The 14,038-nt window shown below is 39.0% G+C and overlaps 1 protein-coding gene across 2 annotated transcripts in view; it reads left to right on the top strand.

Moving 5' to 3' along the window:
* The window catches only part of MCC (MCC regulator of WNT signaling pathway), a gene marked incomplete at its 5' end in the record, with an annotated part of 212,163 nt that overhangs the window by 140,379 nt on the left and 57,746 nt on the right, over positions 1-14,038 (top strand). For both annotated transcript variants that reach the window (XM_082498053.1, XM_082498054.1), the window contains 2 exons: positions 1,728-1,841; positions 8,640-8,782. In XM_082498053.1, the coding sequence (XP_082354179.1) occupies positions 1,728-1,841; positions 8,640-8,782 (257 nt within the window). The remainder of the gene's footprint in view (positions 1-1,727; positions 1,842-8,639; positions 8,783-14,038) is intronic.

The following is a 14,038-nucleotide window of genomic DNA, read 5'->3' on the forward strand; positions in this document are numbered from 1 at the left end:
TAAGGTGAAACAGTGGCTTATAAATTCAGCAGTTTTCCTTAAAATTGGAAGTCAATTATGAACAGATCAGTACAATTAGACCAGTTCTTGTTTCTTCACGCTGTAAAACCAGTGCATGCTTTCCTGTGGTAGGAAGGAAGGCCTTCTGCTGAAAGCCCAAGAATGCTTGAAGATATTCAGGGTGTTTCTGGGTTTATTAAGAGATTTCAGCATACTTACTTGAAAGAATCTATACAGCATATGCCTACAGCAGGCCTGAATTACTGTTTTTTCGCTTGAAAGATGAGGTTGCCTCAAGAACCTTAAACCTACTGCAACATAAATTTGTGTACGAGCATATTTGTACTGAAACGTGTAAGACGTTTTTGTAGCTGACATAATAAAAATGCTGTTGACTGAACTCACAAGTGAGGATGTCCAGAACTTCTAGCATAAATAGTTATGCTGCACTTAAAACTGCAGAATTCACATCTAAAAATCTTTATAAAATTATGTTTTCTGTCTTGAAGCCAGAGGTGGCCTTTTCTATAACAATGGGAATACTGTATGTGAAGGAGCTGTTGCCAAATTATCTAGTCTCTCTGCTGTCACACATCGACTTTCACACAGCAGTATGTGAAAACACTTACGGTTTTGCTGGCTTCCAGTATTGTGAAGGTAAAACTGATATCAAAATAGGACTCATTAGCAGATTGACTGGAAATGGAACAAGAAAAATAACTTAAAAGTGACCCGCCCAATAAAATGTCAGAGTAAAGGAGTGAAACTGGCTGAAGGACTAGAAACAGGGTCTGTGTTTCAGTCTGAATCTTGGCAGCAGAGCGATGTGTGCTGTGTTACTTGGTCTGGTGCAAAAGGTCACTTTTGTTTTCTCCCCCGGTATAACTTGGAGTTTTTTCTTTCCTCCTGGACTTCTTGGTTGTGGTTGTCAATACTGAGAGTTGAATGATAGCTGATGCCTTCGGTGTAATGATGAATGGGATATTTAAGGACAGGAAGAGAGTGTGAATAAGTTACCGGTATAGGATTTTTTTAAGAATTGTTCTTGATTTCTAAGTTACATAGCTAAGGTAATTTAGATGGTGTTAGTTATCCTAGTGTGTTACATATTTCCAAATGTAGAACAGGTCTTTCATCAAAAGGGTCTACTGCAGAAAGAAAAATATTTCAGGTTCCTCATGTGTGGCTTCAGTAGATTAGAATCATTGAAACTCACTGATGTGTGACCAAAGAGAACAACCACAGAGCAGGAGCTCAAAGTGGAATAAGCTTTAGTTGCGAAATAAAACCAAATCCTATGCGTGGAGTTATTCCCTTCCCCAAACTGATAACCTCTATATGTCTGGAGGCATCAAAACATGATACACCTTCTTTTATAATACAAATCTGAGTCAACATTTAATGTAAAGTTTTGTAACACAAGACTCGGGCCACTTCTTATTAAACTGTTAGAACTAATCTACTAATTATACTCCATTGTATTTATCCTTATAATGTGTTTTCTGATGAATGAATGCCTGTGCTGTCTGGAGAGGAAAATTCCATGTAGAAAGTATTTAGTTGCGCACATGGATTTCTTTCAGGCTTTTGTTACACCGAAGTTCCTATTAACTACTGCAGAAATCCACAGATAGTGTAGCTGCTGTGTAATACTGTATCTTCTTTCAAATGCTACTGCTATGTGGCTTGGGAATCGGTTAATTTGTTTCTTTCCTTTTGTCTTCTAGCTTCATTTAGCAGCCCTGGCTTCATTAAAGGGAGACATAGTGGAGCTTAATAAACGTCTACAACAAACAGAAAGGGAGCGTGACCTGTTGGAAAAGAAATTGGCAAAAGCACAGGTGAGCAATAGTTCAAGATCCTGAAGAAGGTCGTCGGTTTTGTTTTGTCCTTATTCTTCAGAGAGGAATATGGTATGTGGGGAGAGGATAAAATATCTGAACAATGTCACAAGTGAAAAGAATTTTAAGACTGCAAGAAATGTAGTCGCCGTGGGTTTTAAGTTTTACGTGCTGATGACTTTCTTCTAAAAAATAGCAAGAAAGAGTTAGATTTGTTTTGTTTTGAAGCCAATATAAACAGCAACCGCCTTGAAATATTTTAGAGTATAAAAATTGCAGCATACTCTCAGTGGATTAGGTAACTGATTGCAGAGCCTTCCACTTCTGGGTCAGATTCAAACACGGCACAAATTAACACTGATCAAAAGCTATTGCCAATTGGCAGTGCTTTGGTGGTATGTAAGAAATGATTTGTGATCTCAGTCTCGCTTTTAGTAAGCCTGTTTTTATGTATCTGTTGTGGAAAACACAGCCAGAGGAAAGCCAAGGGATTAAGTAAGAATAAGATCTGAACTCTAATGCTTTCACAGCTCTTAAAAGAAAAAAGAAAAAAAAATATTTTCAGATCAAGGTAAATGTAGAGAGGCAAATGCAAACAGCGAGAACTGAACTGTTCTTAATACTTCTGTCTTCTATAAACAAAACCTTTGTTTTCAGATACTGTCATTCTGGCAAATACATTTTATAAGTACTTTACATTTCAAAACTAATTCAAAATATGTACCCATTTATACTTGCATAGGGGCAGTCAAAGCATTTTGTCCTGTAAAGTAAGCATCTTATTTGTTGCCCAAAGAGGTTGTGGAATGTACAGCCTTGGAAGTACTCAAGCCACCTGGACCTGGTCTTGGGCAATCTGTCTAGGTGGCCCTCCTTGAACTGGGTAAGGGATTGGATGAATGACCTCCAGAGGTCCCTGTCAACCTCAGCCACTCTGTGATTTTGCAAATTCAGAGTCTTCACTACATTTTGGTAGGGGCTTGTGTGTTAGTTAAATTCCAGCCAAATGCAGATAAGTTTAAGCAGTGTAGATTTTAAGGCTCTTACTTCAGTCCTCCAACTATATTTTGGCCTTTGTCTGCATTCCCTGATATTTTTTCAGCTACCTTTAAGGTTTTGGGGCTTGTAAGTGATACTCTTATTGCAGACCATCAATGCAACATCCAGAAATAAACACTTTCATGTTTTTATTCCCCTCAGTATGTGAGCCAGAGCCACACTGGGAGTTAAGATTGTTCATTAGCTATAATCCTGAGAGCCTTTTCTAATTTCTACTGCACTCAGAGTTAGAGTCCTCTTTCTGACATACAGTTTGATATGGGGCTGCACTTGACAATCATTGAACAGTCAGATGGATCCACCGTATCCAAACGATCCGCATCATTCTGCCTGACTACACTGACTGTGTTGTTATTTATAACTCTGCAGGGTCTTGTGCTAATCAGAGGTTTTTGTCGGTGTTTTATTTTCATTTCCAGATCTTTGCTTAAAAATACATGTATCGTCTCTCAGCCAATGAAAAGTGCCTTGTAGGTGGTCCCATACAGTAATGAATCCCCACTGATGGTGGCTGGGATTAAGGGCTTAAGCCCAATTAACATCTGCCCTGTAAGCTCGAGATTGATTGGTGTTTTCTGTGATGGGTTACCAATTATGCATGTGTATGTAGTGTTCAGTTTATAATGCTGAGAGTTTTTACGTGATCTTGGGCTGTGTGCTTGCAAACACTAGCGTAGTGATGACTGCTACCCAAATTGTGAATAATACAAAATCAGAATATGTGAAAGCTAGTGTGCTTTCTAGCACACTAGTTAGCTCTTTTCAATTTTTTTTTTAAAAAGCCCTCAAGTCCGTAGAAATTTTTGGAGGTGTGTATTAAATAAGATACAATCTTTCTCAAGGCATAAGCCATTAAACAAGCACAACTCATATATTCAATGTGTTGGCTTTGTTTAAGTACTAAGACAGGCTCTGGTGAAGCCACTTTACCTTTTCTTCTTTTTCTAACTGCATCGCTTCCAAGTAGATGCTTCACTTAACATAATTTTTTGAACTTTTCCTCCCACTCCACAGAGATTCATACAAATTCATACCATGTATCATATAATATCTTTTTTTTTCCTCTACAACCTCTGTCTAATGCATTTCTTCCTCACTAATGCAAATCAGAAGTTAAGAAGTCATAAATTAAATAAGAGGTGTTTGAGGTTCTGCGTAACCATATTCAGATGCTAGTGGGTAAGTATTAAATCTCTATTCTGCATCTGGACTATACTTACAAAGGCAGCACATGTTTAATTTCGTCTGGCATGGTAAATGCTCTCTGGAACACACAGCTCTTAAAACACATTTTTGGTAATACCTTTCCCATCATTTCATGAGGCACGTGAGACACTTTGGAAGAAGGGATGCGTGATGTGCAGAGCAGAGATGGTTCCAGTAATAGATGACAAATGGTGAAGAAAGATAGTTGGATAGCCTGTGCTTAAAATTTTGTAAAAGGATGTAATGTGTTACTGGTTGTTGTATCACGCTCATTTCCAAAACTGCAGTCTGTGGAGACCTGCTACAGCATTTGCCTACACCCTTCTATTATTTCAGTAAGACAGCGGATCTGCTTGTATCTGCGTTTCTATCGGTGGACAATTTGGCAACAGAGTGATCCCTTGAATGAAATTTGCTGTAAAGTACTGGTCAACCACAACTAATGTCTTCTTCCAAAAATCTTTCTGTGGTTATGAGAAGAAAAGTAGTGCTTTCTACTAGCTCTGTCTGGCACGGTATCCTGGCGTTGGCAGTGATAAATAGTGCATGTCTGAAGGGAGAGCATAAGAAACGCATATAAAGAGTTGTCCTCCTTCATACTCCCCCACCTTTCTGCCAACATCTGTGAGCAGGTGGCTGCATCTCATTTAATAGTCCTCTATGGTCCTGTCCTGCATGGATTTATCTAATCTTCTTTCTAATCCATCTACATTCTTGGCATTTCCTACATCCTGTGACACTGAGTTTTGCAGTTTTATGATAGAACGTGGGACTTAATAACGTGCTGAATGTTTCAGCAAATACAACAAGAATAGGCAATTCACTTACTACATCTTTCTTATCAGTTTATCTCCTTTCACAAAGTAGTCCTGCTCTCTCATTCTTTGTGCTTAGTCCTTGTAATTTGGAAATTTTATAACAGCTGTAGACACAGGGTAACAAAGACTGTGCTGCGTCATTCTGGTTCCTCTGTCACACAGCAGTAAGTCTCATTACTGCAGTAATAATCCTTTACTATCCTCTTGATTATTGAGAATATAGCGGGGGACAGCAGAATTTCGGTGTAAGAATAAAACCAATATTCTGTAGTCACATAAGAATACGTGAACTTCACAGGAAGGCTTCAGTTTCTCATTTAACAAAGTAACTTGAAATAGAAATGTATGGTGTTCAGGTGAACTTTGAAATTACTCATGCTGTTGTGTGATGTCCTTATCTCACATGGATTAGTCCTGTGTACTTGTATTCTTCTTTCGCATCAAGTATACACAGAATATACCACCAAACGATTAATTCTGACCATGCATGTTTTTGTGATTGAGGAATTGGCACAATGGACTTGTGTTTTTACTTAAAATTAGATGAATGGATTGCCACTTTAAAATCTGCCACTCCTATTAAATTAAAATACTGTATTAGCTGAGTGAAGATGTTTAGCTCCTGCAAGCCTGTTAGACGGGTTTATCATTGTGGCTTATTCGGGTGATGACTTGTATTCTTGGTGAACAATGCCATAGCCAGTGTTCATCTCCACAGGGCCTGAGGCAGCAGGAGATCTTTTACCGAGCACTGCTCCCGGTTGTTCTTTTTTTGTCCTCTGACCAAATGCTGCAAATTTAATGTAAAGGTTTGCACTGGTGGTCTTTCTTGTTCTAGGAATTTGTGTACGTTAATAGGCAGTAGAATCGTACGTTGAGACAATATGCTTGGGTTAAAATATTTTCCCTTATCATCCTCCTTCGTACTCTTCTTGCTCTTGTGGTTGTTTCCCAGCATCAAGAGGTCAGACAAGGGTGTTTCCAGGCTTATTAATTTATACTTTAATTTATAAATTAATTTATATATTAATTTATTCCAGGCATTGTTAATTTATACTGTAATTGAAATAACCTTTTTGGTCTGTACCAAAAACCAGCCAAGGGTCACTTAAACTGAGAACTGTGCTTCTCTCCTGACCTCAACAATTGCTCATCTTTTGCTGCGTCTTAGTGGATTATCCCTGTGTTTGCTTTCTCAGAGAATTAGAGCTCTTAATGGTTTTGATCAGAGCTTAAGTATGAGGCTGGAAGAGGGATGAGGAAGAGTGTGTAAGGTATTTATCTTAAAAAGGTTGTGTGACTGACATGCAAATAAATTGCAAGAGCAGAATGCATACACTTTGGAAAGAAATAGGAACTGGTGGCAGATCATTGTTCTGAGACTCAAAGGACACAGAAGCTAAAGAGGATGATGAACAGGTTCGGTATCCCAGAAAAAGACTTTAGCAATGGGTACCAAAACATGCATTTGTTTCTTTTCCCTTTTAAGCTTTGAGATGAATGTGCCATAATAAGGAGCAATCCTGTATAACCAGAAAAATTTTCCATTGCTGCATTTTGGGATTCGTACTGAACTATGTTTCCATTGTTTGGATGCTTTTGCCTTTTTTAGTTTAGACTTGTCATGGCTGACCAGAACTTATGAGACCTTACTCTGTACCCACCTCCAAGGCACAGCAGTCTTTCTTAACATCATGTCCTGTCTTCACAGAGGTCTCCTTTCTGCTTTTTCCAGTTACTTTTGCCCAAGATAATCCAAGTGAGCTTTTAAAAAATCAAATGTGAAGCTGCTGCCTTATATTGCCAGATTGCTGTTTGTTCACAGAGTATGTCTGTCACTAAATGATGATTATCCTGAAAAATGGTGACTGAGAAATGGCTGGAGAAAACAGAAAGCAAATCTGGTAATGTGGCAGAGGTCCATTAGCAAGAGTCCATATATCTTCAGTCAAGCTAAACAAATTCTGCTTTTCAGTGCGCAGCTTAGAAAGACAAAAATTGTTGTGATAGGGTTTTTATTTATTGTCTGAAAATAATCGTTACACACTCCATCTGAAACATCTTTTTGGTTTAAAAGAAAAAAACAGTGTACATAATTGATTGATCTGGATAATGCTTAGGTAGTGTTTGTTGGTATCAATGTGTGTCAGAGGAAATTTAGGTTTAGAAAGGCAAAATAAGCAACTCTTTATTGTACTTAAATCTATTCTAAAGCTTTTGTTAAACATTTTCTCTGTGTTATTTCTGCACTTTGATAGCTGTGGTAGTTCTTCGGCCAGATACAATGTTAAGGTAGAGAAACATGAGAAGTCAGTTGTGGAATGATCCAACAATAAACAGTCGTTATAATATATGTGTATAACCATGTTCGTTGCTAACATGAAGTCTTAAAAGCCAGGTGAACATTGTCAGTCTTCTAAAATATGACCTTTTGCTCTCCTCTTCAGCATGAAGATATAATGTGTTTGTCTTAGTTACGGTGAAAGCGCTTTTGACTCCAGCTGGAGTAAGAAACTTTTGTTGTAGTCTGTGGGAGGGTGCTCTAATGTCTGGGCTACCTTTCAATGTGCATATTCCTGCAACTTAAAAATATTGAAATAAATTTTATTTAAAATTTAGAAGAAAAATGTTACTGAAGCTCAATGTAAATTCTAGTTTTCAAGCAGCCTTTTATATAGATTATGTTCTCAAGCTGCCAATGTGAGTGGCCAAAAAATATAAGGGCAAACTATGAAAATTCTGGCATATCTGTTAGTTTGGATATAATTTTCATATTTATGATACAAAGGATTGAGGGAGTTAGTTTGTACAGTGTTTACTTGATTTGAAAAAATAAGTTTTGATGCAACAATGTTGGAGGACCTCATATATTACTGTAAATTGTAGACTTTAGAAATGCTACCAGGATCTTATGTTGCAGGTCTTCAATTAACAAGTGTGGGTTTTCTACTGTTGGGGGCGGGCAGATGAAAAAAGTTGTAAGTCTTGCTCTTTTCAGCCACTACCAAGCATAACTTCAATCAGCATGCAGTGTTGGATTGTAATTGCAGTAGACTGTAATTGTTTGCTGTAATTGAAGTAGGGTGTTTGCTGGCACGAAGAGTAAGCCAGAGAGGCGGGATTTAAAGTTCTATTGGAAAGGAAAAGAAGGATTTCATGATACGTATGAAAAAAAAGCAGCCGGGTATCCTTTTAATTTTTCAAAGAATAAACATTTTATTGTAGAGGATTAAAGTAATAAAAATTATGCTATGTTATCTTTAAAGGCTAATAAAAACAAGTATTCATACTAGAGGAGAAGCCATAACCTCCGAGTGTGGCGACTTTTCTTTATAATAGTGTGGTTTCTGCCTTAGTACTTGTTCTAATTCAGAACACGTTGGGAAGATCCTTGGAGATTCACAACGCATCATGAATCTAATGGATTCAAATATGAGATATTTATAGCTATTTTGAGTTGCAAATGGTGTTTTTTTGTTCAAGCAGGAAGGGCAACTTCCACCCTTTAGAAAAAAATAGTACACTGCATCGTCTTTCAGTTCCTAAAATCCTGTAATTGTGTACCTGTCAATATTTTGCATCAGTCTTTTCTCTTGCTAAGGCATTGTTGGTTTGACGAGTAACAAAATAATTAATGGTGTGCACTTTTGCCTTGTATCTGCTCTCTATGCTGTTATTCATAAGACCCTTTCTGTTCCTATTTTCTCCGCTTTAGTGTGAACAGTCCCACCTAATGAGAGAGCATGAAGATGTGCAGGAGCGAACAACACTACGCTATGAGGAACGAATCACGGAGCTGCACAGTATCATTGCAGAATTGAATAAGAAAATTGATCGACTACAGGGAACAACAATAAGGTACAGCAAGTTCCTGGAAATTCTGGACCTATACAAGAATGGTGCAGAACGTGGTGTGAATTATACTGTAAATATAATTAGATTATGACTTTAAGGTAGTTAGGCTTACTGTGACTGGTGCTGAGTAGCTGCCCATAATTAAGGCATGTGTTCTGCAGAGTATCATCCCGAGGCTCAAAAGTGCTCCATTCTCCATGGCAAAATCACACTTTGCAAAGCCTAACGAGCACTGCAGCGAACTGCACTGTACCATCTAAATATTCCTTTAATGTAATGTACATCCCAGGGTACCAGATAAGTGATAGCAATGGTGGATAAAGGAAGGTGCACCTCTGCTTTTAATTTTATTTTTTGGCATCCTGTAGATCACTTAAGCCAAATCACTTGTAGTGAGAAACAGGGCTCAAATGGATATCAGTAGGTTTTGCATCTACTTGTACTGGTATTTGGGACAAAACACAATGGTACAAACTGCATTGTTGCCTGTTCTTGGAGCAGCAAAGCTTGGGGTATTACACTACGTCATTACTTGTTACTGTGTTAAAATAAACTTTACATTTGACTACAAGAAAACACTTACTTTTCATCACTTGCCTTTACCCATTATTTTTAACCTAGAGAAAGTTGGACTAGAACGAGGAGAGAGCTTCTTAAAGTTTAGCTTGTGAGGATGCAACTAAACTACTAGAATGTCTGGATTTTCTAGAGAACAAATTAGATTTGACACTTTCATAGGTAATTTTGACATGGTGCTCTACCCATGTAGCAAATTTTCAGTTTTCCTTGGTATTAGCTGCCAGTTTTTTGATAACTGCTTCATTTGTTCTTCCTTGTAAACATTTCTACTAGCACAAGGCAATGTTGTTACAACTACTCACTTAACCTGTCATGAAAATATTTATATGGAAAAAGAAAAAGAAATAAGAGAAAGTATCATCATGCATATATACCACTGTAAAAGCAGTGATAGAATCACATTATGTTAATGTTATTTAAAAAGATATGTACTGCTAACTCTGAGATGATCATAACTAGCGATGATCATGGTGAGATTTGTCAGGTAAGTATTTTCTAAACTGGTAGCACTTCTCTGAAAAAATCTCTGTGACTCCCTTGTTTGTTCATGCAGATACCTCTGCAGACAAAATTCCCATTCGTCTCTTTTCAAGTCACCTTTCTTTTCAGCATGATAGTGGCTGCCTATCCTGCCCTCCTCTCTGGTAAAGCTCTAGCAGATGAAAAGACTGGTTGTAAAGCAAAATTTGAGAAGCATGAGAGCTGCATTGATTTACTTTTTTTTTTCCTTGAATGGCAGAAGAACTCTATGGCATTTAAGAAAAATATTACATAGAATCCATAAAAATTGTTTGTTTGGAGTCCCTGTGGCAAGCTAAATGCCAGTTGGTGTTCATTTACGAAATATTGGAATCCAGTGGATACTGTGAATGTTTAACCATGTCCATAAACAAGTCAGCTGTGGCACGCACAGGAAAGTGAGGCATAAGAGGCACCAAGCTTGACAGGAAGCGCCTGCTGCTTCTCCTGAAAAGTGCAGTTTTGCTGCCCCTCTGGGGGTTGCAGGCTTTTGAAGGCATCAGAACAGCACTGCTACAATGGATGCCACACCACTGCCATGCCCTACCTGTTTGGTCTTATCGTCCAAGAGCTCCTTTTGCTCCTTTGCTAAGATGCCCCCTCTGTTTTTACTTGCTCTAGTTTTATTCGTAACATCAAAAATGTTTATTAAGTTAAGTTTTTTATTTCCTCTAATGATTGGAATAGCTTGTTTTCTTTGGCAGGCCAATAATTTGGTGTCTGAGGAACAGAGGAGTAATATTCCTCCTTAAAATGGCAAGCAGAGGTAGAATTGGAGGGATTCCATAGGGTTTGTATGAAAGAAGGAAAACTGATACTTCCTGCTGTGACTGTCTGTAAATCCGCTCTGGGATCTACTTGCGTCACTCTTGAGAAGCTGTTCCATCCCGCAGAGCAAGGGCGGTGTAATTGCTGTCCTTGCCCGCACAGGTGTGACTCACAGCGCACCACCCTTGGCTATGGGGACGGTGAGCCCCGGAGCTGGAACAAAACAGTCCTGAGAGAAAGGGTTCTGGGAGCACGGCCCTGCTAGAACCACGGCATTTACACTTTCTTCTAGACCAGAGCACAGGAGGGGTTTTGGTTTTGATTTGTCTCTTGGATACCTGCAAGTCATACTGAGTGGAGGCTTTACTTGTGCTATCACAACATGTAGGCTGTCTTTCTGGAAACAGTTTTCTTGAGTTTACATTAACTGCATAACAGATAAATGTTTCCCCAGTGCTGACACAGAGATTGTTCGGTATTTTCATGTATCATTTTTAGGCTGTAAAAATAAACTAACTTGTAGCTTGATGTACTGCTGCTTCATGACATTCCTCATGGTTCTTCCCCAAACCCAAAAATATTCTGGAAACAATTAGAAGAAAACAGAGCTTCATGGAGGGTATTTGACTATCCTCCTAATCCTCTTTAATCTTTAAATTTGTAGCTCTTTGTTTGAATGTCAGTAGTACCCTCAGAAAGTAGGGCAGAAAGAGTGTTAAAATCTGAATAGGGTATTGCTGCAACAGTTTGCGGAGCATTGGCAGGCTGTATAAGCTAGTTAATATTCTCCATTCCAAGAATTTTTCTGTCTTTGTTTTTTGGTGGGGTGTTTTTTAATTTTTGGCCCTTGCAATATCAGGGGTTTTACACAGCTTGAAGCGTAATGGCTTTTGCTCATGTGGTTTAGTAATGACAGCTCTAGAAGAGAACTTAGGTCACATGTCAATGCCTGTGCCTCTTCCCAGGTGTATCTGAGAGGCTGATCTTAGTAACAGTAATCATACAGGAGTATTTTTAGAAGTTTCTAGGATTGTTCTAGGTTTGCTAGCTATTTCTTGGGTACAACGAGTTCCATGTGTGTGGCCACATGAAGTTAGCTGCTGCTCTTGCACTGCGTTCTTCCATCATTCCCTAAGGAAAATGAGGTCACCATGGTTGTGGGAGCAAGCCAACATTCATCTGCAGTTGTCTCATCTCCCTGCTGCTGCTCTGGATAGCCCAGCTGGTTTAGAAGCCCAACCTCACCAAAAAAAAAAAAAAAAAAAAAAAAGCTGAAATTCAGCTGTAATTGGTTTGATATTAGGGCTAAAAAAGAGTTGCCTATACTCATATTGTGCAAGCAGACAAGCCTCTTGTTTGCCTAGTTCTTCATGTGTGACAGTGCAGAATTTGCCCACTTCTGGCTCAAGAAGGTAGCAATTTGGGAGCAAAAAGACGCTAAAGAAGTGCTCCACTAGGATGACGATGCTTTTTTTGTTTGTTTGTTTGAGCAGTCTGGAGATGTAAACCTTGGCTCTGAATTTTCTTGGAAAATTATAATTGTCTGACAGTGTCTCACTGTTCCTGTCTACATTAATAGGGAGCAGGAAGGGAGAGGAGGTGGCTAGTATTGCGCATAAGTTCATTGTAAAACTCAAGTCACAGGCTTTTGTCAAACTCTGCAAGACTGTTGGGTGGAAGAGCCAATGGTGATTGTGCAGAGCACGTTTTGTCAGCTTCTTTTAGAGTGAACAGTGTTCACTTAAGTGGTCCTGGCTTGGGGTTCCTGTTAGTGTGTTGAGTGGATGCCAGTGGCAGCCTTACCCCTACTTCTTCTGTTTCAATTTGTAGAAGACAAATTTTTTGCATTACAGAGGTTCTTCGTCCTTTGACAAGGGATATGCCAACTCCCGTTTTCTCTCCAAGTGTGTACAGCTTAGAAGACGGAAAAGCCAATCAAATATATCTTCCCAGTTGTAGTAGTATTGTAAGTACTTGGACATAAAGGATACTCCTGATAAATCTGAAGCACAGAAAGATTTACAAATTACACAGTCGTGTACTGAAAGGGAATTATGTCTACATTAAAGGTGAATATTACTGACTTTGGAAGTTTTTCGTGTTGCCTTAGATTCATTCAAGCTCAACTCTCATTTTCTTAATTATGTGTTTGGCTGGCAAAATCATCTGTAACTTGGTTGTGCAGAAACAACCTCGTCCTACAACCGATGGTCTTTCTTAGATGTCAGACTGAGATTCAGCAAAAGGAGAAAGGAAGAGATCAAATTGCTTTTAGTTCTAAACCAGGGGCTGTTGGGGTACATCTGTGCAACTCTAAAAATAATAAGCAACTTTCACAATACCAAACAGAAATATACTCTGTTGAATATTGGTGTCTGCTGTGGATTATTTGAAACAGTTGTCAAGAAGCTTGTAACCCATTGCTGTAAACCCATTTGTTCAGACTTACAGCTTTTAATATGAAATATATGCAGAAAGCTGGTTGTGTTGGAGTTAATGAGGAAGAAGGAGAGTGAGTAGACTACAGCATCACAAGAAATAACACATGGCACTTATAGTCATATTTACACAATGATCTGGAGTTCTGATTCGGGCTTCTAAATGTGTGCTAGGTGGAAGCTACTTGGATTCGATTCAGATGGCAGTGTGGGTGTGATAGCGTTGGCTTCAGCGTGCAATGCCCAGCCCCACCTGCCTTCAGTGGTTAATTCCCACCTTGTATCAAGTGTGTCTCTATTTGTTCACAAGTTAACTTATTCAGAGGGGCCTCAGGTGTGTGTACACAGGGAGCAGTCAATCTCTGGGCTGCAGTGCTCATACACCTGTAGTATTTTCTATCTGATGGTCTTATAATGCTTTAAAAATACTTGTTCCAGTAAAATGATTGTTGAAAAACTGCTGGCACCTTAATTGTGAAACTATGCACTGTTTGCAGCCATGAAGAGAAGGTGCACCTTGCCAGTATCCTGGCAGAACTCGCCAGTGTCGTGAAAGGATGCTGGAAGTGTCCTGTTTTGCTCACTATTTGATCAAGTTTTTCCTCAGTGCCTGTGCAGCAGTTGTGATCCATGGTTGCACCCGAACATGAGGAGAGCAATTAGTGCAGATGTACCTGTAAAACACACTTTTTTTGCTCCACCATTGTTGTGGTTTAACCCCAACTAGCAACTAGAACCGTTTGGCTCTTCACTTACTCCTACCCATCCCTGCCAGCAGGGTAGGGAGAAGAGGGAGAAAAAGAAGGGGGAAAAAGACCTCAGGGGTTGAGGTAAAGACTGTTTAGTGGAAATGTAGCTGAAGAGAAATAATAATGGTAAAAGAACATACAAAATAAAGTGATGCAACAGAAGTCACTCTCACCACCTGATGATTGGTTGCCCAGCCTGTCCTGAG

Source organism: Vanellus vanellus, assembly GCF_965231255.1.
Source record: "Vanellus vanellus genome assembly, chromosome: Z".
In the NCBI taxonomy this organism is placed as follows: Eukaryota; Metazoa; Chordata; class Aves; order Charadriiformes; family Charadriidae; genus Vanellus; species Vanellus vanellus.